Source organism: Dermacentor silvarum, chromosome 2 (assembly GCF_013339745.2).
Source record: "Dermacentor silvarum isolate Dsil-2018 chromosome 2, BIME_Dsil_1.4, whole genome shotgun sequence".
In the NCBI taxonomy this organism is placed as follows: Eukaryota; Metazoa; Arthropoda; class Arachnida; order Ixodida; family Ixodidae; genus Dermacentor; species Dermacentor silvarum.
The window spans coordinates 259,141,584-259,163,268 of NC_051155.1; the positions used below are offsets into that span (position 1 = coordinate 259,141,584).

A 21,685-nucleotide genomic window follows, 5' to 3' on the forward strand; every position below is an offset into this window, starting at 1 on the left:
TGAATGACTGCAGATAACGACTGTCAAAACGCTGGCAGCAAGCGCGTACGCTGCAGCTGGGCGAAGGTATGTGCGGTCTATCGCTTCAACGGAAACTGAGCGGCGAATGCACGGCGCATAAAGGTCAGAGCCGTGTGGAGAAAAGAGACGGTGTGGGCGAGCGACGAACCCGGTTGTTGGCAGAGTAGAAGTGCCCCCCCCCCCTCTCTCCGGCGCTGGCTTCCCGCTTCCTTGCTTGCGCGTGGGAGATTGAGTGCGTTCGCTCTCCGTGATAGCGGGCGTCGCCGCACGCTTCCGCTCGGGCATACGGCGCGCGGCGAAGATTTTATCTATACGGAACCTCACGGCGACGGCGACGCCGACGACAGAAATCCGGTTGCAGTGTCCATATAATTGCTATTGCAATAAAACAATATACTGCTTATTTTGTAAAAAATTCACCGTAACTATGCTTGTCGGTTATTATATGTACATTGATAGATCAAATGTTGAGCCGCTTTGAGCGCCCCTAGCAGAAAATAGTTGCAGTGGCTTAGCTCGGCTATGCCAGGATATACGTAGCGTTAGCAAAGGTTCAGCTGAAGGTCCGAGTCGCATTGGCGCTTTCGCTGAGTTTCACAGTATATTCAGTCGATCGGCGAGCCTTGACGTCATCGACGGCATTTTGTTGTTGCTGCAGGGGTGGTCGGGCACGTCGCTCAGCCTCCTGGCGACGCCGCTTTGCTAGACGTTCGTCCCTTTGCTCCAGTGTCTCCGCAGCACGTTTAGCATTCTTCTGTTCATTCCTCCTACGGTCAACCGCTAATTGCCAGGCAACTACTTCGGGATCCGATGAGTCAAGCTTCTCCGTTCTTCTGCGCTGTTGAGCAGCATTTGCGCTCTCCTTCTCCATGGCTATACCACACTGGCAAACGCCAGTCAGAAGCGCAGCGGCTCCAGCGCAGTGTCAGACGGCGACTGCACAGCGAGCGCGCGCCGGCGCCAGTGCGTCTAGCATGGCTACGACGTCACTCCTCTGGAATGCGCAGACCGGCGGCGGTGAGTCGCGCGCGGTGGCGGCGGAGTGCGCGAGAGGTGCCGGCTCCGGTGGCTCCGGTGCGCAAGCCGAGTGACATCACTGATCCTTGCGCATGCGCAGCACGGCTCTTGATGTGCCGCGCGAAACGGGCTTGGCTAGGCCAGTGTAGCTAACGCTACAAAATACGAACTAAAGTGTGCGACCAAATTACAGTAGCTCCACTTGCGCGCTTATGCTGGAACGCGCCGTGGTTGATTTTTCACCATCTGTGGCCATTTGGTGAATTCGAGAGTTTCCGGGGCCTGGCGCGCCGACAGACGTGTTCCCTCTCTCGTCTAGTGAACACGCATGTGCAGCTGCCATGGGGCGTCCGAAGAAAGGCAAGACTCCCGAGGAAGAAGCCGCCTACAAGGAATCTCGGCGCGCGTCTCAGCGGAACTACGATCGACGAAGGAGAGCCAATCCCTGCCCATCGCGCCGTGGCCGCCGCCGACAAACGCCGTCGCCTAGCCGAGGATCCCGAGTTTCGGGCCAGAGGCAACGAACGCTGCCGACTGAATGTTCGGCGCCGCCGGGAATCGGTTCCGGGCCTGCGTGTCACCGAGAAATTCCGACGCCCAGCCCGCAACTCCATGGGAGGTGCCAAACCAGAACTGGCTCCGCTGTGACCCAGCCTTGCACCACTATAGTCGGGTACAACTTAAGACAGGAGAGGGCCCGCCCAGATGACCCAAGTGCAGCAGCCGATTTCCTCCGCGACTAAAGAAATAGTCCCGCTGACGCGACGCGCCCCGGCTTGAAGCGTGGGCTGCCATGTTCTCCGTCGGCGGGGACACCGGCCGTCCAGCTCATGACACAAGTCTTTAATGCGCGCCCATTGGTGGAGGCTCGTATGCATCCGCCTTTGAGGGAGCAAATGCCGCTGTCATCTAAAGTTGTACCCGACAAACTGCCCACATTTCCGTCCGCCGTCGTCCGTGCTCACATCGACTGCCACGCCATCTGTCTGTCATGGATGAAACGTTGCATTCAGCGGCTCAACGTCTATACAGGAGATGGCGCTGCTGTGTATAGCGCGTTAGGGTGCCTCGATGCCCAGCGCCGCCGTCGGCGGCACTAGGCATCGAGGCACCCTATAGCGCGTTCCAGACCACACAATCTCTTTCTGCCATGGACGAACCTAAGGCGCGGCAAGCTGCGGCTCAGCGTCTACGCAGACAGCAAGCTATACTCCCGCGGCGAGGGCGCGGGAAACATGGGCAAAGCAGCAAAAACTCCAAGCGGACCCGGATTTGAGGGCGCGGGAAGCATCGGCTCGCCGGCAACGCCGACAGCAAGCTACCCCGGAGGCGAGATCGAGGGAAGCGGCGGCAAAGCGGTAACGCCAACAACAAGCTGCTCTCTTACGGTGCATCTCGTACGACTACAAGCAGCCCACGACCACGAGGAAAACGTGCATAGACCTCGTCTTTGCAAACTTTAGGGTGTATCCGCTAGAAGAACCGCTGGCTCTGCATTTCACCGACCATAAAGCAGTAATAATGAAATCGGAACGCAACCCGGAACGCAACACGATATACGCGTTATGAGCAATAATACACATTGCATATACTGTACACCGCGTTGTCGCGCATTTACATGCGCGAGTGGGGCAATGTCTCGGGTAATTTTACTGGTATAACGATCCCCAGTGCTTCGCTCCATTCATCATGATTCACTTCGTGGATATGCGGTGATTTTTTTATTTATTTTTTTTGTTCTGTTGGCATTCAAAGTTTAGAATATTGACACGTATACATGTTTATCTTTCACCGGTGGCGGCTTTCCACCGGCTAACAAATGTTAAACGTTATCGCTCGGCGCTGGACGCGCCTGTATCGGAAGTTTCTAGAACGCTATCGATGCTTCTTTCCGTTGCCTGTTTTCATCGACGCTTATGTTATCTGATTGTATGACCAACGCGAATTGTCTAGAACTTTCTGGAAGACCCGCGGGCATCAGAGATTAATCTGGAACCTTCGATGACTCAGGTATAAAAGCCGACGCGTTTCGCCGCTGATCAGATTTTCGACGATCGCCGACTGTGTTCGCCGCTATCGTAGTGCTTCGAGTGTAGCTTGCTTTTGTGGGCACAGGTTCGCCCAATAAAGAATCAGTTTCGTCATACACAGTTTTTCGACCGTTTTCTTCACTGTCACTACTACGTGACAATATTCTACGAGACGACAGCAGGCGAATTAATGATCGGCAACAATTGGTTTCAACAGCTGCATGGGTCGTAAGATTGGATTAATATTGTTGCGACTGGGGGTCCGAGGATTTGTGTTATCCATTCAGGAATCGGAGTATGGGATCGCGGAGCTGGGCCCGACACCCAAGACGTTTAAACAAACACGTCTCGATTGCATATATACAAGAGTTTGTCAAGAAATACTGAAATAAGAGGTTCGTGCTCAAGTTCAGCTGTCGATGATGATCTTCACCAAGCGTCCGTCCCCCTCTTTTAACCATTTCGTTCTCTTTGTCCCGTCGCCTTCCCCCAATTCAGCGTCAGGAGATGGATGTCACGATGTCCCACCAATCCGGAGGTTGGGAGCACTTTCTCTCCGAAAGGAGCTTTATCCCAAGCACAGGCACCTCACTGGGCGCGAACAGGAGAGGAGGGAAGCACATTGACCCCTTCTCCGGCGAGGCAGTGTGGGCGGATGACGAGTAACATGAAGGAATGTCCCCTCCTGGCAGAGTCAAACTGCCGGCCATGAGTCGTCATGGTCGGGGATGGCTCGGACGGGGTCGTCGGATCGTTCACCATTATCTCCGTGAGCGACTGTTTCCAAGGGTAAACGGCCGATCACAACAATACGGTCAATGCAGGATTTTGCCAAATTATGGGGTTTTACGTGCCAAAACCAGTACTGATTATGAGGCACGCCGTAGTGGGGGACTCCGGAAATTTGGACCACCTGGGGTTCTTTAACGTGCACCTAAATCTAAGTACACGGGTGTTTTCGCATTTTCGTCCCCATCGAAATGCGGCCGCCGTGGCCGGGATTCGATCCCGCGACCTCGTGCTCAGCAGCCCAACACCATAGCCACTGAGCAACCACGGCGGGTACAGGATTTTGCCAACTTTCCAGAGAAAAATTATTCGCGCGCTGCTTTATGTATTGCGCCTTCTAATCCCCATTTCGATAGAAGGTCGAGATAGTCTGTGAACGGTGGCGGAGTAGGGCGGAGGGTATCAATGTTAATTTCTCCTGGCACATGTACACACGTTGTGGTCAAGAGAAAGGGATGATAATGCTGTATCAAGTTCTGATAAGAATAAGCGTAAGTTGGAACAAGGGGGCGGTAAACAGACAATACAACTATTGACAGCTCAGATGAGCATAGTCGCAAAGCAACCACTTCAGCTAGCGAAAAGGAAAGTGGTATTTATGATACAGATCACGTGTCTTTCACGAATACGGCAACAACCCATCCCCTACGCAGTGTGCGAGTGTATGAAAACAGTTCATCACCGGGTATAAGATAAGAAGTAATGGTATCGGCGGAAACATCAATTTCCGTCAAAACAAAGACATCACCAATAGACAGGGAAGACGAAGTTAAAGCACAAAAATGATTCCAGTGTCTTCGGATGCTGCGTATATTAACATGGATGGCAGTGGAAGCATTACTAGTGTTAGCAATAAAAAAGTTATCAACTTCTTTAAAGCTACCAAACGAGAGTGACCCGACAACGTCCATATTTAGACGAGTTTTTCGAGGTCATTCGGAGTATCAATGCGAACGAGAAGTCTAAACGTCTCTTGTTTTTTTTTTCTTTTTTTCTTTTTTTTCCGTCTCAGAGCCATGTTGAAAGTCACTCTCCGTAGCCGCAGTCTCCGGCGGCGCGCGCCCGGCCTCAACGTTTCAACGTGGACTTTCTAGGGCCGCCACCGTCGACTTACTTTCGCAAGCACAAAATAAAGAAAAAAACAAGCGCTTTATGCGAGTAGATGGCGGTACTTTTACTATATAGGGACTTTAGGCCACGGTCGTCGTCGCTGCCACACAGCAGCAGAGTTCGAAGCAGCTTCAGCACAGCGCGCCTTGAAAAACAATACCTTCAGATAAATTACAAGTCGTTGCAGCATTCCATATGGTTCTGCCGATCCCTGAGCACTTCTCACGAAGCCGTTACGTACGCGTATACGCAGAGCCCTCGTTTATATCGTCTGCGTTAGTGAAAGAATTCACAAAGTCAGCGAGGCTGCCGTAGTAGTCGGCCACTTTTATTGCGATAGCAATTATATGGACACTCCAAAGCGGATTTCTGCCGTCGGCGTCTCCGTCGCCGTGAGGTTCCGTATGACGTCAACGGCGATGAAATCATCGCCGCGCTCCGGACGCTGTATGTGCGAGGAAAAGGGCGCGAGGGACGCGCGCTTTCACGGGGAGCGAACGCACGTTGGAGAGCAAACTCGCGTTCTGCGCCGTGCTCCCTGAAGAGCTGCAGAATTAAGCGTCTCTTTCCTCCTTTACAATCACCATATATAGAGAGCGAACGCGACTTCTTCCGTCGCGCGAAAGGCCGTGCAAACTCCGTCCTCACCACGGAGCTCCGCAGCGGCCGCACCGTCCAGCTTTCCGCCATGGCTCCCGGTGACGACAATTCGTCTGCTGCTACTACTGCAACTCCAACCACCACGTACGTCACGGTTGCCACTCCCCGCGATCCTGGCATATTCTCCGGCCAAGATAACGTTGACGTTGATGACTGGCTACGCATGTATGAGCTTGTTAGCCGCAACAACCACTGGGACCCTACCATCATGCTATCTAATGTCCTCTTCTACTTGGGCGGAACACCTCGTGTCTCGTTCCGGACACACGAGGAGGAGATCTCTAGCTGGGACGCTTTCAAGGAGAAGCTCCGCGACCTCTTTGGAAATCCGACCGGTCGGCAGCAGGCTGCAAGAAAAGAGCTTGCTACACGAGTTCTTACGCCTGCCGTCACTCGAGCCGTACGCGTCGCCAATGGCGCCACTGTTGCCCTCTGTGGTATGTGCACTGCTCGCGTAGGAATTGCTGGCCGCCAAGTTCCCGTCCTGTTCTCCGTGCTGACCAGTTGCCCTCATGACCTAATCTTCGGGCTCGACTTTCTGACGACGCATTCTGCCCTCATCGACTGTTCCACCGGTACGCTGTGCCTCGAGCTTCCTCTTGTTTCCGACGTTCGCCCCGAACAACCGCACACCCTATGCACTACAGCGTTTATTCGGTTACCTCCAAAAGCCTTCGTCGAATTGGCCTCAACGCCAACCGTGCCTGATGGCGACTATGTCGTCGCTCCTATTCGTGATGTCCTCCTGGCGCGCGACATCTCTGTGCCACACTCCGTCGTTACCCTTGCCGCTAATCAGATGTGTCTCCCCATTGTCAATTTTGGCTTGACGAAGCAAGTGTTACCTGAAGGCATGGCGGTGGCCACGCTCCGGTCAGTGACAGACGACCACGTCACTGCTTTTGCAGCTGACGCGTCTCCAGATCCTCCTGATTACCCGCAGGATGCTTTGAACCTCGACGGCCCATTACGTCCCATGGTCGCTCCGGACCTCGCCCCTGGCCAAGCAGCCGCCCTATATCGCCTTTTGCTTTCCTATCGCGACATATTTGACACTGACAATCGCCCACTTGGTCAGACGTCCCTTGTTAAGCATCGGATAAACACTGGTGATGCTGTTCCCATTCATCGCCGACCGTATCGCGTGTCCACGGCAGAGCGGCAAGTTATTCAGCAGGAAGTCAACAAGATGCTCGCCAAAGGCATTGTTGAGCCCTCGTCGAGCCCTTGGGCGTCGCCGGTGGTGCTCGTCAAAAAGAAAGATGGCACGTGGCGTTTCTGTGTTGATTACCGCCACCTAAACCGAATCACTAAACAGGACGTTTACCCGTTGCCACGAATTGACGACGCTCTTCATTGTCTTCACGGTGCCAAATACTTTTCGTCCATTGACCTTCGATCTGGTTATTGGCAGATTTCCATCGATGAGCAAGACCAAGAAAAGACCGCTTTCGTCACTCCAGATGGCCTCTACCAATTTAACGTTATGCCGTTTGGTTTATGCAATGCCCCCGCCACGTTCGAACGGATGATGGACTCTCTGCTTCAAGGTTTCAAATGGTCAACTTGCCTTTGTTACCTCGACGACGTCCTTGTGTTTTCTCCTACGTTTGAGACGCACCTTGAGCGCGTCGCAGCTATCCTTGACGTCTTCCGCAAGGCTGGGCTCCAATTAAACTCATCGAAGTGCCACTTCGGGCGCCGACAGATTACAGTGCTCGGCCATCTCATCGATGCTTCCGGAGTACGACCCGATCCGGAGAAGGTTCGAGCAGTAACAGCTTTTCCTGTACCTCAGTCTGTCAAAGACGTCCGGAGTTTTGTGGGGCTCTGCTCTTATTTCAGACGGTTTGTGAAAGATTTCGCAGCAATCGCTCGACCACTCACTGAACTTCTGAAGAAAGACGTGCCTTTTACGTGGGGTTCCCCTCAGGCTGCCGCATTTTCACGCCTTATCACGATTCTGACCAATCCACCGATCTTGGCCCACTTTGACGCGTCCGCACCTACAGAGGTCCGAACCGATGCCAGTGGTTATGGGATCGGCGCAGTCTTAGCGCAACGAGAACACGGACACGAACGCGTTATAGCCTACGCTAGCCGGCTCCTGACAACTGCAGAGCACAATTATTCGATTACCGAGCGCGAATGTCTTGCTCTCGTCTGGGCTGTTTAAAAGTTCCGCCCATATTTATATGGCAAGCCCTTCTCAGTAATCACAGACCATCATGCGCTGTGTTGGCTTTCGTCGCTCAAGGATCCTACTGGTAGGCTCGGTCGTTGGGCTCTCTGACTACAAGAATATCCCTACGCAGTGACGTACAAGTTGGGACGCCAACACCAGGACGCAGATTGCCTCTCTCGCTACCCAGTCCAAGACCCGACCTCTACGTCTGATACTGGCACCGACGCCTGCGTTCTCTCTGTTTTTCCACTAGTCCATGTCGCCGACGAGCAGCGCCGTGACCCGTCCTTGCGTGTCATCATTGACCGCCTGGAATCGTCACTTGCAGACAGCTCCCTTCGCTTATTCACACTTCAAGAGGGCGTACTCTACCGCCACAACGTTCAAACCGACGGCCCAGCATTACTCCTTGTGATCCCTAAACACCTTCGCTCGGCTGTTCTCCACGAACTTCACGACCTCCCCACTGCCGGTCACCTCGGTGTGTCACGTACCTACGACCGGATCCGCCGACGCTTCTTTTGGCCAGGGCTTGCTCGCTCCGTTCGAAGATACGTAGCTGCGTGTGAGAAATGCCAGCGACGCAAGACACCGTCGACGCTCCCTGCTGGGTACCTTCAACCAATTGACATTCCCGCGGAGCCATTCTTTCGGGTTGGTTTAGATTTACTTGGTCCTTTTCCTCTTTCTACCTCTGGGAACAGGTGGATCGCTGTGGCCACAGATTACGTCACGCACTACGCCATCACCCGAGCGCTCCCTACAAGCTGCGCCACAGATGTTGCCGATTTTCTTCTACGCGACGTGATTTTATTACTTGGAGCTCCGCGACAACTTCTCACAGACCGTGGCCGGACATTCCGGTCAAAAGTTACCGCGGACATCCTGCAGTCCTGTGCCACGAGGCACAAGCTATCCACGTCATACCATCCGCAAACGAATGGCCTCACGGAGCGTCTTAATCGCACTCTCACAGACATGCTCGCGAAGTATGCGTCTTCCGACCACACTGACTGGGACCTCGCTCTGCCGTTTTTCACCTTTGCGTATAATTCCTCGCTCCACGACACAGCCGATTATTTGCCATTTTTCCTTCTGTTCGGCCGAGAACCAGCACTGCCCCTCGACACAAGCCTCCCTGTTCACGCAGCACCCACCAGTGAATATGCACTTGACGCCGTCACCCGCGCTGCCCACGCAAGGGAAATTGCCCGTGGCCGCCCTCTGCACTCCCAAGAGAGTCAACGGCGTTTGTACGACCAGCGCCACCGCGACGTGCACTTCCCGCCTGGTTCTTTGGTGCTTCTATGATCTCCGTCGCGACAGCGGGCTGTCCGAAAAACTGCTGTCTCGTTACACAGGCCCCTACCGAGTGATTCGTGCCGTGACTCCCGTCACCTACGAGATCGCCCCCGACGCCCCATCTGCTTCCCAGTCCAGTGATATCGTGCACGTTACACGACTGAAGCAGTATCACCCTCCCAGTGATGACATTTAGACGCTCCGGGACGTCGCTTCTGCAGCCGGGGAATTATGCTACACGCGTGTGGTATTTGGTTGTTTGAACGAGGCGCGCGGGTGTCTAGACGAAAAAGACGAACTGCTCTGGGCTCTCGAGCTATCGGCTGATCTGGCCAGCGCTGCAGCTATCTTTTGTAAATATACTTGTAAATAGTCTCCTGTACTTAATTCTTCGTTCGCGTAACACTATCTACTAATTTGCTATCGCAATTGATGCTTCACCCATCGGGTGAAACTGTGACAAATTTTTTCCCGATAAATGCGGATTAGGGTAGGTCCGCGCCAACCTTCGCGGCTACTTAACTTTACGGGGCATAAGTACAGAGAAAAGTCGCACTTAAGTACAAGTCTTGTTTTTGAAACACGTTAAGTGCCGATGTGCGGCTTCAGTCATAAGTTAAGGCCCGTATTCACAAACGGAACTTAAGTAGGGCGTCAATAAGTGCGCAAAAAGTACAAGCTTTAGGAAAGCTTTAGGAGGGTACTTCAAAAACGACACTTAAGTATCACTTTCCAAAGTAACACTTTTCGGGTCAAGTATGTCGTCTGGTGTCGAGGATGTGTAAATAATTTACGTGAACGATCAGTTTAATCGAAACAAAATTTTTTTGCAGCCGAGTAATGCGGACATAGATGTTGCAGTGCTTGCACGCGCAATCTTGTGAGTAGAATACAAAGAACTACTAGGCTTTAGCGCTTTACTCCAACTCGTCTAGCCACAAGTTCACATTGGTTCTCGCAGCAACTGTGATTGTGTGTGTCGCCGTCTCGACTTTTTTGGTTTTGTTACTGAAAACGTGCGGTGTTTGGGCGTATAGAGTGTGTGTGTGTTGTGTGTTTTCAACCCACGCGGACGATTGAAAAAATATAAACATTTCAAAAGAAGAACGCGCCGTGCTCCTGGAGCACATAAGGTTGCCTTAAGTTGCCTTATGGAGCACTTAAGACTGCCGTAGCGGTTGGCCATCTTGCTTGCTAGGCGAGAGTAGCGAAAGTCGTACTTAAGGTAGGCAATGGCTGTACTTCACTTTCCGGCACTCAAGTGTGGATTAAAGTTTACTTTAAGTACAGGATTTGTATATGAAACGCGTTAAGGATCGACCGGCTACTTAAGTCATAAGATAAGGGTAAGTTCCATTGGTGAATACGGGCCTAAGTTTAAGGCTCGTTCTTGAATACGGCGGTAAGTCTAGCTAATGCATCGCTGGGATTAAGTTTAGTCAGTCAACGATAGCCAATCGATAGCCAATCAATAGCTAATTGATAATCGATCAATAATAAATACATCCCGGAAAGTGCTGGGGCTGATTTGGTAGTGCTTAGCCTAGCCCAAATACGTGGCCAATACCTTGCGATAGTCAATCGATAGCCAATCAATAGCTAATCGATAATCGATCAGTAATCAATAAATTCCGCAAATGGCTGGGGATGACTTCGTAGTGCTTAGACTAGCCAAATAAGTGGCCTATACCTTGCACAGCCAATCGAAAGCCAATCAATAGATAATCGATCAGTAATCAATAAATTCCGGGAAATGCTGGGGATGACTTGGTAGTGCTTAGCCTAGCCCAGATACGTGGCCAATACCTTGCGATAGCCAATCGATAGCCAATCAATATCTAATCAATTATCGATCAATAATCAATAAATTCCAGAAAAACCTGAAGATGATTTGGTAGTGCTTAGCCTAGCCCAAATACGTGGCCAATACCTTGCGATAACCAATCGATAGCCAATCAATAGCTAATCTATTATCGATCAATTATCAATATATGCCAGAAACTGCTGGGGATGACTTGGTAGTGCTTAGCCTATAGCCCAAAAGCCAGGACTAGCTAGGTGCCCATCAGCTCCGCTGTCTCTTTAGCATTGCGCTTCCAGTGCAAGCCACGCTATTTTTTTTCTTGCGTCTTTGCATGTGCGTGCATGCATGCATTTCTAATAACGAGAATTCATGAATTAAGTACGAACGCCTCATAAATAGCTCTAGTTATTTCCGCTAAATTGGTAACACTTGAAAATAGAGGGGCTTCTTCAAAGTGGCACTTGTGCCATTATCAGCCAATCAATGGTGTCCGAGGTGACAGGCCTGAAGTGTCCGCCTTTCCCTGCAGGAAGTGGTTCAAGTCGACGCTCGTGCTCGTGCCCCTGTTCGGCGCCCACTACGCCTTCCTGCTGGGCATGTCACTGGCTGCCGCCGGGGACTTGCTCGAACTCGTGTGGCTGTACATCGACCAGCTGTTCTCCTCTTTCCAGGTATATATGTGTTGACGCGTGTACGTCATGCTTTTCTGGTGACCGTTTTCACCTGCCAACTACAGTTAACCGTCATCGCTTGGCGCAAGAGGCGCCTGTATGTATCAGGGGCGGAATTTATTTACTAAGCTTACTTACGAACAAATTTTGGTGTAAGATCCTACGAAAAAAAATTAAAACCCCTTCCCTACCGCGAACAGGGGTGCGCGTGAAGCTTGTCCAACCCTAGTGGAGGGGTTGCTTAGGTTTTTGAGCGTTTGAGACACATTAAAGTGACATGGTTGTTGGTGAATGAGAAACGGTTGTTTATTGTTGAGGTTGCAGGCTGACGTCGGTTGGGTTAGTAGAGCTGTTTCATACACAGTCCCAAAGCGTTGACCTTTGGCAGTTTCGCCACCGCACAGTGGGGACAGGATTGCTGTAAGCAGTAAGAAACGGAGGCCGCGAGGCGAGCGAACACGCGATCACACCCTTTCCCTCCTCCATCCATAATTTCTAAACACATTTCTGCAGCTGTAGAGCCTCTACGCGGAGACTTCTTTGTTTGCCGAGGGTGCACTGAAGAGCCTACACGTGTTGCACTGCGTCTACTTCTTCATGCATATTGTCGCAATGTCAAAAACAGAGGTCGCACAGCACTGATCAAGAGGAACAGCAGTAGGTCACCTTTGGTAATACTGCGCGCTACCGCGACTTCTTCGCTTCACCTTGATAGAAACGCTCATGCCTGCTCGCATTGTCCTCTTCTTCATCGGATTACAGGTGCGGCATTTGCGTCCCTCAGAAGGAAGCATCGTCCCGATGCACAACTTAAGCGTATGAGGGCGGTGTACAAAGGCACAGAGTAACACACGCAAAACAAGACAACAACAAAAACAAAAAAGAACAAACGAAACTTAGTTCGACAGATACGGCTTCATCCGCACCATATTCGCAACTTCGGGTAAGTGCTTGCGGCGACTGGAGCTATTGTCACTGTCAGGAACGACCTCGTTACGAGGTCACATCGATCAGGCGTCGCATCACTCTGTACAGCCCCAAGTACCGTCTTAGCAGTTTTCCGAAAGTCCACGACGGCGTATTGGTATCGAAACCCATACTTTATCGCCAGGGGTGTAGAGAACGGACCGGTGTCGAAGATCGTACCGTTTTGCATCTTGGCCTTGCTGATAGCAGATACGTACGCAGGCAAGCTGTCTGGCTATTTGGCGCGCTGAGTAAATTCGTCAACGTCGGTAGGCATGTCGTCACACTCGGGCGGCAGCATGGCATCCAACGTCGTCGTGGCTTCACGACCATAGACCAAGCTAAAGGGTGTTATTCGAGTAGTTTCTTGTCGAGCGGTATTGTATGCGAAGGTTGCGTAAAGCAAAATCTGATACCAGTTCTTGCGTTCCACGTCGACGTACATGCATAGCATGTCTGCGAGGGTCTTATTAAGGCGCTCGGTTAGTCCGTTGGTCTGGGGATGATATGCGGTTCTTTTCTGGTGGCTTATACCACTCAGACTGATAACCGAGTCAAGAAGTTCTGCAGTGAAGGCAGTTTCCCTGTCTGTGATGACTACTTTTGGGGCGCCGTGCCAAAGGATGACGTTTTCGATGAAAAAATGAGCCGCTTCGGCTGCTGTGCCCCGCTGCGTAGCTTCAGTCTCCGCGTAGCGCGTCAGGTAGTCGGTTGCGACTATGATCCATTTGTTGCAGGTTGTAGACGTTGGAAATGGGCCCAGGAAATCCATTCCAACTGGGGTGAAAGGCTGACCTGATACCTCGACTGGATGTAAGAGACCTGCACGCTTGCCGGGAGGTGCTTTGCGTCTTTGTCAGTCGGCACATGTTTGTACATGATGTTTCACAGCAGCGGGTAGCTTTGGCCAATAGCACTTGCGTCGGAGTCGGGACACTGTTCTCGCGTAGCCTAGATGACCTGAGGTGGCTTCATTGTGGCATGCTTTTAGTATTTCTTTTCGAAGTAATGCCGGTACGACAAGCAGGTACGTGCTGCCGCTGTCAGAAAAGTTCTTATAGAGAAAATCATTCCGCAGACAAAACGACAGCAGTCCCCTGGCATAGAGTCGCGCGGGACGTCTTTACTTCGGCCTTCCAAGAAATTAATGAGCGGGAGCAGCTCTGGGTCGTGGCGCTCCTTCTGTGAAATGATTATGGCGTCGACGACTCCCAGAAATGCAGCGTCCATGTCCACGTCGGTATCTTCGGGCTCGACGGGTGACCGCGAAATGCAGTCGGCGTCAGTGTGCCTCTTTCCTGATTTGTAAAGTAAGGTCATGTCGAACTCCTGAAGCCTAGATCTCCAGCGCGCCAGACGGCCAGATGGGTCTTTCAAGTAAGTCAGCCAACAAAGAGAATGATGATCGCTGACAACCTTGAATGAACGGCCGTACAAATACGGGCGAAATTTGCTAACTGCCCACACCATGGCGAGGCATTCCTTCTCGGTAGTCGAGTAGTTTTCATCCGTACGAGAGAGAGTTCGGCTGGCGTAGGCGATTACTTTTTCGAATCCGTCTTGCCAATATAAAACCCGGCTTTAAAGGGCGCGTATGTTGAACAAGACAGTGGCTGAATCGGTTAAGTTGGTGGTTCGAATCCGCAGCCCGACGAGCAATTGTATTTTCGCACGGCTTGGGTTTTTTTCTTGCACCAACACCGACGCCGACACGAGTGAGGCAATACAAGCTTCGCTTTAAAAAAAAACGTATTCACAAATCTAGAGAACTATTCGTAAGATAAGCAAGCTTGCGATGCCCACCGCTGCAAAAACGAGCTCTGTAGTCGAAAAATTCTAGCCATTCCTCTCTGTGAATGTGGGCGACCAGCGGAGCTGTACTTCGGCCGTACGCACAACAGGCCGCCTCCCCATACCAGCGCACGCAACACACTAACTGCCTATTCGGCTCTTTGCGCAGGTGCGGAAATGCAGAAGGTGGCTTGCTAGCACCCACATGTCACACCAAATGATCGATGCGGCCATTAGCGCCCCCTCGGCGCAGCCAAACCGAGCAGCTGGCTCATTCTCGAACGTTATCAATCAACATCAAATCGTTCTCGAACCACAGTCTGTCGCAGAACTGAATCCGAAATGTCTGTCCAGAAAGCCCCTCTGAAATTTCGCATATGTACCCATGTGCTTAATACTCGCCAGAGGGCCGAGGAGCACAGTCGCACCTCACATGGGCTCCTGCTTTTTTCGCTATTTTGTGTGGACTTCAACATATTGCCTGGAAAGTGAGCAAATTTGGTCATTCCTAAAGTTGCAAGGCATCGTTTGACGCCAACCACGACGCAGTGAGTAGACCTTTACCGGAATAATCCAACTCTGAACATTCTGCATGTGAACATGCGCTCGAAGATAACCCGATCGCCGGGGCAGCCGTGGCACGAGCGGGAGACCAGCGGCTTGCGCCTGCAGGCCAGCGGTGCACGCGCACGATGCTTGCACATTGCATCATGCAGAACCAGCATCTTAGACGAAGCGCCCAGGTTTTTCTGGAAACACAGATGGCGAACCTGCTGCAAGAAGAGCCGACAGCGGCGCGAATGGAGGCGACCGAGGCTAACTCCGATACCATACCACAGTGGACATACGACGCGAATAGCGGCAAAACGACGGGCCCACATCGAGTGGCTACAAGTTGGTCGTAAAGGCAGATCAGCAAAAGAAGACAATAAATCCACCAAGAATAGAGCAATACAAGTCCTGAAACCAGACCCTAAACCTCAAGCACAACAACCACTTGCGCAGCGTCAACGCATTCTGAGGGTGCGACCCTTCGCTACTGACGACTTCAAAATCGTATTCCGCCCTCAAGCAGGACTTGACCTCTCGAAGCACACACTCATCGCAGTGACACAAGACATTGGAAGATCCAGTGGTTTGGGCCAGGAGGATTTTCACGGTACAAGTACAGAAACTAGAGATTGTGATCATCGCGAGCACGGCATGTACGGAACGAGCTTCCAAATAGGAGGATATCAACACCATACAACTCGGCGGAACCATCTACGAAGTAAATCCCCACATTCGACACCCAGACGATGTGTGCCGCGGAGTGATGTACGGCCTCGAACCGGGTACAAGTCCCGCGGAAATTGTTGCCGGCCTTGGAGTGGACTCAAGTTACACGGTTCTCGGCGCGCGCATGCTAGGATCTACAACAGCCGCGGTTATCACCTTCGACGGACAGCACGTCCCTTATTACGTAGTGTACCAGAGCGGGGACTACAGATGCGCAAGCCCTGCCGAAAATCCGTCTAATACTGCAGAACCTGCAGCGACATCGGACACCGACAGGACATCTGTCCTCAGCCGAGAGCCAACTTCTGCTCCACACGCGGGCGCGATGGTGTCACGGAAGCACACGACTGTCACCCAAAGTGCAAGATTTGCGGCGGAGACCACGAAACGGCCGGCAAGGAATGTGAGAAGAAACAGCGTACCAACCCGCCTCCCTACCAAATAAGACAGCAGCTTGACAACGCTCGCGCCCGGGAGCATCGCTGGAGCTCGAGCACTGAAGACTTCCCCGCGCTGGTTGCCACCTCGGACAGCGCACGGGGGCCCTCGCCTCAACGAAGCCCTGGTCGGAGACGCTCTCGCTCTATCCTAAGATCGCACTCGGTCTCGCTCCGTTAGGCGAATCACTTACGTTGCCGCGGAAAACGGAAGCAATGCCTCGACTTCCTCACGCAACACGAGCAGTTCGGGCGAGACAGCGACTATGCGGACTCTCGAACATAAAGCACAGGATCGGCAGAGCACGATACAACAACAACCGGCAGCCGAGTGCAACACGCCAGAACTCGAGGACAGAGTAGAAGAAAGCATACTAAAACAGGTAGAAGCCAGAATAATGAAGCTGCTAGACGAACGGCTGCAAGCACGTGAAGCGAAGATTCTTGACCTTGTTTAACGACACCTTCAAGTCTTCGAGGAAACCCTCACTACGAAACTTCTCGCATCAGCAGACAGAACCACACAGACAGTGATAACTAAAATCATGGAAAAGGTAGAGCCACTAACCCGTACGGTCGCCACACTCGACGCCAAAGTGGATGGCTTCATGGCACAACAGCACAACTTCATGACCCATGCTTACAAGAGTTTCGTGACTCATGAACATCTGGCTGAGCAGTTAGGAACAAACGCAAAGGACGAAAGACACTACGAGTGGAATCCGCCGAGGAATACAGCTCGACAACACCAACCACATACTCCAGGCGGAAGACAACTACAAACATGGCGGCTCCAAAACGTAGACAGCCCGAGCCGCTTCCCACCCTCCGCATTTGGCATTGGAATTGCAGATTCTATAGAACCTGCTCGGCCAACCTGCAAGATTATCTCAAAACAAACAACCGGGACATAATCGCCTGATAAGAAACCAACACCAAGAAAATAAAGCTCCCCGGCTACAACACTATGGCACACACCGTCCGCCCCGCAATTCTTGTCAAGAAGACACTAACCGCACAGCCTCACTAAATTGAAGATACTGAAATCGAACACACAATAGTGGAGGTGTTTCTGACTCGCAAGACTCAACAGAGCGTATACCTGGCCAACCTCGACAGCCCGCCGCGGGAGCAGCTGCTTCACTACGACCACTTTGCCCGGGACCTTCGCAAGAGCGTTAACAGCAACCGGCTCGAATTGTAGTAGGGGACTTCAACGCCCCACACGCGGCATGGGGATGCCCCAATACCACCGAGAAAGGGGCACGGGTTCACGACGTGGCACAGCAGTATGGTCTGACGCTATGGAATGACCTGCTTCAACCCACCCGAGGGACACCAATCGTGATCTCACGTTCACTCGAGACGTGCGAAAAGCCACGTGAACTCGACTCCCGGACACGCTATGGAGCGATCACCACATAATTCAAATCGAGGTTGAACAGTCTCACCGCGCGCCCAAGACAGGAAAGGCGCGACTCATTGACTGGAACGTGTTTAATAATGAGCTTGACAACGTTTCGGAGATCGAAGACATTGAAGCTTGGCTAAACGGTATCAAAGGTGCGGCTGACGGCCACGCCAGGACGATTCAACTATACGAGGACAATCCGGTGGTCGATAATCACCTACTGCACTTATGGGAGGCTCAGCGATCGCTCCTCAAACAATGACAATGACAAAAGCTCAAGCGCCGAATTGCCCTGTTAACTACGCAGGCACAGGAGTACGCTGAACAACTAGCGAGCCAGAACTGGTGGTCCTTCTACGACCAACTTCAAGGGACCCTCAGCACAAAGAAGACTTGGCATATACTTCGAGTCCTGGTCGACGACACCCACACGAAAACCCAACAAACACATACAATTCACCGACTCATCCGCAACTATCGCGGCACAGAGGACCAGCTACTCCAAGAACTTCGGACCAAGCTACACGGCTCAGCTAACCCGCAAACCACTGCCACCAACCTTTCCCCCACCAGGGAGTACCAAGGAGCACCGAACGAAGAGCTAGATCGGCCTTTCACACAGGCAGCCTTAGAGGCGGCCCTCGCTAGGCTAACTGTGATGAGCAGGTTCTTTTGTGTTAATGTTTCTGGCGGTTCTCTGAGGCGGAGCCTCCCAGAACCCAATCGAGGACAAAGCCGTTCGTTGTAGAACTCACACACAAACTTTTAATAAAACTAGAAACGAAAATTAACCCATAAAAACAAACACACAAAGATAACATGAAAACATGTAGCTAGAACGCTAATGATATGAGGCAAGTTCGGGCAGGATGCGGATGTGAGTATGCACTACAGTCTCGACGCGGCGAAGTGGAGATGAGACGACGAGAGAAGCGTTGTTGGTCTCACCAGAAGGTCGCTGTATCGGACCGGCTACCAGAACGTGGCAGCTTTCGCTCTGTGGAAGAAGACAGGCGGCTCGGTAGCACAGGAAGACGGCGGTGGCGTTCTGGCTGGGCAGCTGGTCGTGGCACTCGGGCTCGTAGCCCGACAGCTCACATTCTGCCCACGGGCGCAGACGCTCACCGGCCTCGGGCAGCAGCAGTTGATTATCCGGCAGAGTGACGATGCCCAGGAAGGCAGGCGGCTTGGCAGCAGGGGTTGGCGGCGGCGGCGTTCTGGCCGGGCAGCTGGTCGTGGAGCTCGGGCCCGTAGCCCGACAGCTCTCGTTCTGCCCACGGGTGCAGACGCTTGCCGGCCTCGGGCAGCAGTTCTCGAACGAATGGAGTAGCGGCGCCCAGGAATGAGTTGGCAGGAGGCCCCGGCCGGGTGAAGTCCTGGTGGCTCGGGTCCGGAACCGGACGGCCGTCTTCAACTCCTGATCCGGTGGCCGACCTTGTCCTGGTGCCGCTTCTGGAACTCTTCCCCCCTACTGCCAGCGCGGCTCCTTTTTCTGCTGCTCTGGTCGATTCGTCGATTTCTCATTGGCTGCTCGAGGCTCCGTGTTCCTTTGCGATTGGATTGGCTTTCTTTTGTTGTTTTCCTTGTGCCGCGTGTTCACGTGCTGGCCGCTCTTCGGCGTCGTCGTTTTCGGCGCGGCGCGGTAGAGCGGCGCGCGCTCTCCTTGTCGTCTGCTCTTTGTCTCCAACCACCGCACTGTGTCGCGCGCCACAAATATCACCGCATTGTGTCGCGCACTACTCATCACAAGAGCCCCTTTTTAGGAAAAGTTTTTCCAGAGGAAAAACTGTGACTAGTGCGCGGCACAATTCACCCATATGCTTAAAACACAGCACTCATTGGGCGTTCACTGTTCAGCCGGGAAAGTTCGCTGAGCATACACAGCATAAAAATTATGCAAATGTCCTGCGCATAGTCAAAGCTATGTCCCTAACAATGTTCACGGGGTGCAGAAAGCACGACACTCCCACAAAAACTACTTCAAATAAAGCACTTGTAGTTCAATTGAAAACCAAGTTGTCTATTTACAACAAATATGTTTCCGTCCATGGTAAAAATCCTGATATGGCAACCGGCTATTCAATAGGCTTCTTAAGTTATTGCGTCCCAGGTGAGACGAACCGTTCATCTCCTTTGCATTTGGGACAACCGCCCTGGAGCGGCGCGTCTTTTACGCGTTTGCGATGATAGCACGGGCGCCGCTTTGCTGTGACGTTGAGAATACATACACGTAGGCCCCTGATTGATCTGGAACCGGTGCTTTACTGCTTTGCTAGCCTCGACCTGGTCACCTGTTGTAGATACCTCCGACGTGTGCTCTTTAGCGGAGGCCAACTTTCGTTTACCGACATCTTCTGCAAGCAGGCCATCATGTTGACCTTGCGTACATACGTCGTCACTAACTGCTAACCTGCACTGTGGCGTGCGTTGTAAGTCACATGACTCTTCTTTCGAGTCTACTCTGTTCCTTCCTCCGAGAACCTCGGTACCTGTCTCCTTGTTGTGTATCTCTGTACTCATATCTATAGCACAATGACCTATAAGGTCTTCAGAGACGCAGGAAGGCGAGCTTATCCTCACTTGAGGTGAGGTATTCGAGTGGTCCTCAAACCTATTGAGGCCACTTATCACCACCGCAAGTGGTACACCGGAAGAGTGGGGGAGCATTTTATCGCTCGCCTCGCACTCTTCGAGGCCATTGGCATTGCGAACTATTGCCCAATCAGCCGGGCTTTCTAGAGGCATCTGCGCCTCTTTATGCGATGTGCTTTCAACTGCACTGGTTCGCAAGCCTACCTCCTTGTCGGTGGTGCTCTCTTCGAGGTCACTACCACTGCGCACCGTTGCCCAGTCAAACGGGCTTTCTGAAGGCATTTGTGTCTCTTTATTCAAGGCGCTTTTACTAGCACAGATGCGCATGGGTACCTCGATTTCACTGGTAGTTGCCTGCTCCCTGCTCTCCCAGCTATCCTCAGCCTCCTTGAGGTTAATTACAGGATCTAAGCTGGTTATTTTCCTGTTCATTTCTCTGGTGCCCTCTTGTTTAGTGCTCAAAAACCCGTGACGGCGTTCGGGGCAATCGCTAGACAGATATTTCGAACTGCTGAGTCTGGAGCCTGCGCCAAACGTTTGCTCAATAGAGCTTGCATAGGACTCCAGCTCGCGAATCCCTCTCAGGGAGCGTGCCCGTTCCGCCTCCGCGATCTTGAGACGCAACTGCAACAGACGTGCCTCGCGCTCAAGCTGATCTCTTCCCGCTTCTCGTTCGGCGGCCCTTTCTTTTCGCTCCGCAGCGCGTTCTTCTCGCGCTCGCGCCTCCTGCTTGGCGAACCACGCTTTTAGCTCTGCTCCCTCCAGCCCCATGCGTTCCGCTAAAGCTAACAGCTCTCGCGTGCTAGCCATGTTTTTAAACTGAGAATTAGCAATAAAATCCAAATGAACGGCTTTGTCCTGTCGCGGACGCCAATTTGTGATGAGCAGGTTCTTTTGTGTTAATGTTTCTGGCGGTTCTCTGAGGCGGAGCCTCCCAAAACCCAATCGAGGACAAAGCCGTTCGTTGTAGAACGCACACACAAACTTTTAATAAAAGTAGAAACGAAAATTAACCCATAAAAACAAACACACAAAGATAACATGAAAACATGTAGCTAGAACGCTAATATGAGGCAAGTTCGGGCAGGCTGCGGATGTGAGTATGCACTACAGTCTCGACGCGGCGAAGCGGAGATGAGACGACGAGAGAAGTGTTGTTGGTCTCACCAGAAGGTCGCCGTATCGGACCGACTACCAGAGCGCGGCAGCTTTCGCTCTGTGGAAGTAGACAGGCGGCTCGGTAGCACAGGAAGACGGCGGTGGCGTTCTGGCTGGGCAGCTGGTCGTGGCACTCGGGCTCGTAGCCCGACAGCTCATGTTCTGCCCACGGGTGCAGACGCTCACCGGCCTCGGGCAGCAGCAGTTGGTTATCGGGCAGAGTGACGATGCCCAGGAAGGCAGGCGGCTTGGAAGCAGGGGTTGACGGCGGCGGCGTTCTGGCCGGGCAGCTGGTCGTGGAGCTCGGGCCCGTAGCCCGACAGCTCTCGTTCTGCCCACGGGTGCAGACGCTTGCCGGCCTCGGGCAGCAGTTCTCGAACGGATGGAATAGCGGCGCCCAGGAATGGGTTGGCAGGAGGCCCCGGCCGGGTGAAGTCCTGGTGGCTCGGGTCCGGAACCGGAC

The 21,685-nt window shown here is 52.6% G+C and overlaps 1 protein-coding gene across 12 annotated transcripts in view; it reads left to right on the forward strand.

The window, feature by feature from the left end:
• LOC119440814 (parathyroid hormone/parathyroid hormone-related peptide receptor-like) overlaps window positions 1-21,685 on the forward strand; it is a 1,097,515-nt gene that overhangs the window by 884,221 nt on the left and 191,609 nt on the right. For 10 of the 12 annotated variants that reach the window (XM_049662649.1, XM_049662651.1, XM_049662648.1 and 7 more), the window contains exon 11: window positions 11,448-11,589. The exons of the other annotated variants lie outside the window; for them this stretch is intronic. In XM_049662649.1, coding sequence (XP_049518606.1) covers window positions 11,448-11,589 — 142 coding nt within the window. The remainder of the gene's footprint in view (window positions 1-11,447; window positions 11,590-21,685) is intronic. 12 annotated transcript variants of the gene reach the window in all.